This window comes from Nerophis ophidion, linkage group LG10, assembly GCF_033978795.1.
Source record: "Nerophis ophidion isolate RoL-2023_Sa linkage group LG10, RoL_Noph_v1.0, whole genome shotgun sequence".
NCBI classification, from domain to species: domain Eukaryota; kingdom Metazoa; phylum Chordata; class Actinopteri; order Syngnathiformes; family Syngnathidae; genus Nerophis; species Nerophis ophidion.
Genome location: NC_084620.1, coordinates 57,416,567 through 57,421,566, shown reverse-complemented (window position 1 = coordinate 57,421,566; position 5,000 = coordinate 57,416,567). Strand labels below are relative to the sequence as shown.

The window sequence follows — 5,000 nt, the reverse complement described above, 5'->3', positions numbered from 1 at the left end:
CTCTAACATGTTTCCACCAAGTACCACCTCAGAATACAATTGGCCCTCCTAGTACCACCCTAATGACAACATTAAATACAGTAGTGTAGTAGCCCTAAGTATTCATTAAGTACCACCATAATGACAACATTAAATACAGTAGTGTAGTAGACCTAAATATTCATTAAGTACCACCATAATGATAACATTATATACAGTAGTGTAGTAGACCTAAGTATTCATTAAGTATCACCATAATGACAACATTAAATACAGTAGTGTAGTAGACCTAAGTATTCATTAAGTATCACCATAATGAGAACATTAAATACAGTAGTGTAGTAGACCTAAGTATTCATTAAGTACCACCATAATGAGAACATTAAATACAGTAGCGTAGTAAACCTAAGAATTCATTAACTACCACTGCAATAATTTGTTAAATACAGTAGCGTAGTAGACCTAAGTATTCATTAAGTACCACTGTAATAACAACATTAAATACAGTAGTGTAGTAGACCTAAGTATTCATTAAGTACCACCATAATGACAACATTAAATACAGTAGTGTAGTAGACCTGAGTATTCATTAAGTACCACCATAATGACAACATTAACTACAGTAGTGTAGTAGACCTAAGTATTCATTAAGTACCACCATAATGACAACATTAAATACATTAGTGTAGTAGACCTAAGTATTCATTAAGTACCACCATGATGACAACATTACATACAGTAGTGTAGTAGACCTAAGTATTCATTAAGTACCACCATAATGACAACATTACATACAGTAGTGTAGTAGACCTAAGTATGCATTATGCTACGGTACTTGACTGACAGCACACACACAAAAGATCATAAAAAAGACTTTTGAGCATGAGACATATTGTTTACTCTCATGTTCATGACAAGGATGAGAAAGAGGAGCAGATGTTTAAAGGCGTGGTCTTGCCTGGAACTACTTCCTGTCACTTGTCGACTACTTCCTGTCACTTGTTGTCCTATGTGTTCCTCGTTTTGCTTCTCAGCGCTCCTCTCATCTTCTTCTTCTACTTGCCAAAGTCACATCCTGCTCTCATCGTCTTTTACTTGCCAAAACGAAGAAGACAGGAAGTGGCTGACCTTACCTTTGTATCGGTCCAGAGAGGTCGCTAGCGTCCTGCCTGCAACACACACAAAAACAACACTTATTTACAAAAAAATAACACACTTTATCACTGTACATATTACTACACAAAGTAGTGTACTATATAAAACTACAATGCAGTACTATACTATACTATACTATTAAACCATATTTTGCCATGCTTTGCTATACCACACGATACCATTGTATACCATACCATAGTATGCTAAGCCATGGTGTACAACACTTTACTATAACATAAAATACACCGTACTATACCACACTATAGAATACCATTATATGTCATAAAATACACTACACCACACTCTATAATGGTATGCTATACTATAAAATACAGTGGTATAACGTACCATACTATACCATAGTATACTATACCACACAATATAATAGTAGTATACTATACCACAGTATACTATACCGTACCATACAACCAGACAATAGCATAATATGCCATACCGAACAATACCATAGTATACCATTCAATACTATATTATACTACACTTTACTATATACACAGTATTAATCATAACATACTACACTCTACTATTGTATACTATCCAACAATAAACAATACGATACTATGTCATAGTATACATACCACAATTTACTATACCATAGTAAACTCTATTATAATATACTATGCCATACTAAACTACGGTATACAGTACCATAATTTTGAATATACCATAGTATATATACTACAGTATACTTTACGATACCATACACAATCAGTGTATAACATCCCATACTACGTTATTCCATAGTACATTTTAGTATACCATACCGTGCTATATCAGTGTATGTCATACCATGCTGTGATATACCATAGTACACCATCCTCTCCCCTTGTTTACTTCTCTTTCCTACCTCTCTAGGCCTTCCTGTTGTGTACACCCCTGGAACTGTATGTTGTGCGTTTGTTCTTGGACGGGAAGGACTGAAAAAGTACTAACATAGTATACTATACCATAGAACACTATATTATACTATACTATACCATACTAAACTACGGTATACAGTACCATAACATTGAACATACCATAGTATACTACAGTATACTTTACGATACCATACACAATCAGTGTATAACATCCCATACTACGTTATTCCATAGTACATTTTAGTATACCATACCGTGCTATATCAGTGTATGCCATACCATGCTGTGATATACCATAGTACACCATCCTCTCCCCTTGTTTACTTCTCTTTCCTATCTCTCTAGGGCTTCCTGTTGTGTACACCCCTGTAACTGTATGTTGTGCGTTTGTTCTTGGACAGGAAAAGTACTAACATAGTACACCAAACCATAGTACACTATACCACACTGTAAAATACCATACGTACTACTGTCAGAGTTAGTTTGTGACGAACCCCAAGATGCAGAGAAGGAGGCAGGCATTGAGTAAGGAAACATGATTTAATTAAAATACTAGGACAAGAACAAACAAAAAGGGTACTAACAGAAGGCGTGCACGAGACGGATAACAAACTAAAAGAGCTAGCATGGGAGCTAGAAGATAATGAGCAGGAAACAGAAGTTGTTACTTGTAGTATGAAAAAAAAACAGTAAGCTACAAACAGCTAGCAAAATATAGCTTACCGCTACGCTGGGAAGACACGACACGATGGGGGCGGCATAGCTCGGTTGGTGGAGTGGCCGTGCCAGCAACTTAAAGGGTTGCAGGTTCGATTCCCGCTTCCACCATCCTAGTCACTGCCGTTGTGTCCTTGGGCAAGACACTTTACCCACATGCTCCCAGTGCCACCCACACTGGTTTAAATGTAAATTAGATATTGGGTTTCACTATGCGCTTTGAGTCACTAGAGAAAAGCGCTATATAAATATAATTCACTTCACTTCACGACACGATAGGAGCGACAATACATGACAATAATCCAGCACGGACTGGAGGAGAAAACAGGTCTAAATTGGAGCGGGCTGATTGACACCAGGTGTGGCCAGGTGCCAATCAGCCGCAGCTGAAGGGACACAGCACTCGGGGTGAAAGACAGGAAACAGACAAAATAAGAGCGCTGACAGGAAACAAAGACAAATGCAGAGGAAAAAACTAAAACATAGTCAAACTGACAGGGACTAGCCTGACAACTACATCAGACCAGTAAGGACGCAGTGTCTATACCAGGGCTCGGCAACCCAAAATGTTGAAAGAGCCATATTGGACCAAAAATACAAAAACAAATCTTTCTGGAGCCGAAAAATAAAAGCCATGATACATACAGATAGTGTGTCATGAGATATAAATTGAATTATGAGGACTTAAAGGAAACTATATGAGCTCAAATATAGCTACAAATGAGGCATAATGATACATATAGCTGGCCTAAATAGCATGTTAGCATCGATTAGCTTGCAGTCATGCAGTGACCAAATATGTCTGATTAGCACTCCACACAAGTCAAAAACATCAACAAAACTCACCTTTGTGCATTCATGCACAGCGGTAAAAGTTTGGTGGACAAAATGAGACAGAAAAAGAAGTGGCATAAAACACGTCCTAGATAGTCGGATAAAATTGTACATGTAAACAAACTACGGTGTGTTCAAGAACCGCCGAAATTAGTAGGACAAAAAGGCGCTCGCCAAATACTCGAATCATTGAAGCATGTTTAATACAAACAGTGTGCTTTAGAGCAATTAGGGAGGTTTAAGTCATGTTTGTCCTACAGAATCCATATTAAAACAAAAAATATGTTTTTTTTTCCTTCATCTTTTTCCATTTTTCATACATTTTTGAAAAAGCTCCAGAGAGCCACCAGGGCGGCCCTAAAGAGCCGCGAGTTGCCGACCCCCGGTCTATACAGTATACCATACCATACTATATCACAGATTTTTTTCATAAATATTGATGTTAAAGATTTCTTATTTTTATTAAATCAACATAAAAATACACAAGATACACTTTCCATTAGTGCATCAACCCCCCAGAGAAAACCCCTCCCTCCCCCATTCACACCCCCTCACACAAAAAAGGGTTGTTTCTTTCTGCTACCAAAATTCTGGTTCCCACAACATATATAACACAGTCCGCAAGGGACACAGTCCCTGAAACACACATGATTGTGTGTGTCGCCGGTGCACTAACACTATCATTAATTACTATTTTTAATGTAATTGTTTTATATGATTTTACTTTCTTTTTTTATCCAAGATAATGTCATTTTTTTCCTTTTAAGTGCAAGTTAAAGCTCTACTATGCAAAGCGAAAGCCATTTATCAACAACATCCAGAAATGCTGATCTGTAATTTTACCCCCTTAACATGCTTCAAAACTCACCAAATTTTACACACACATCAGGACTGGCAAAAATTGCCATCTAATAAAAAACCAAACCCCAAAAGTCAAAATTGCGTTCCAGCGCCCCCTAGGAAAAAACCCAGACAAAACTGCTTGTAACTTCTGTTGGGAATGTCGTACAGACATGAAACAAAGACCTTTATGTAGGTCTGACTTAGACCAGGGCTTGGCAGCGGCCAAAGGCGGACCCGACCAACGCTGTTGCAGCTTTAATTTTTTTTAAATCTCATTTTATTTTATTAAAAAAAAATTTAAAAAAATAACCTTATCTTCATCAGACCAGGTTGTTAATGAAATTAGACTTGTCTAAAAGGTTTTTAAAAGCAGGTCCAGTCCAGACAATGTCCAAGTCGGGCTCAGCAACACACACCCTCATCCATGTACAACAACAAAAATTAGAGAAAAAACAGATTGCATATAAGTTATAAACAAAATTACATTTTCATAAAAAACATTTGTGTATAATCCATATTATGTCCAAGTCAGACTCAACACACACCTTCATTTTGTAAACAAAAATAGGGAACACAAGAACAGATAGCATATAT

General features: G+C 37.1%; 1 protein-coding gene across 4 annotated transcripts in view; it reads right to left on the bottom strand.

Annotated features, from left to right (window-relative positions):
- The window catches only part of celf2 (cugbp, Elav-like family member 2), a 431,239-nt gene that overhangs the window by 375,351 nt on the left and 50,888 nt on the right, over positions 1-5,000 (bottom strand). For all 4 annotated transcript variants that reach the window (XM_061914208.1, XM_061914209.1, XM_061914211.1 and 1 more), the window contains exon 2: positions 1,113-1,148. In XM_061914208.1, coding sequence (XP_061770192.1) covers positions 1,113-1,148 — 36 coding nt within the window. The remainder of the gene's footprint in view (positions 1-1,112; positions 1,149-5,000) is intronic.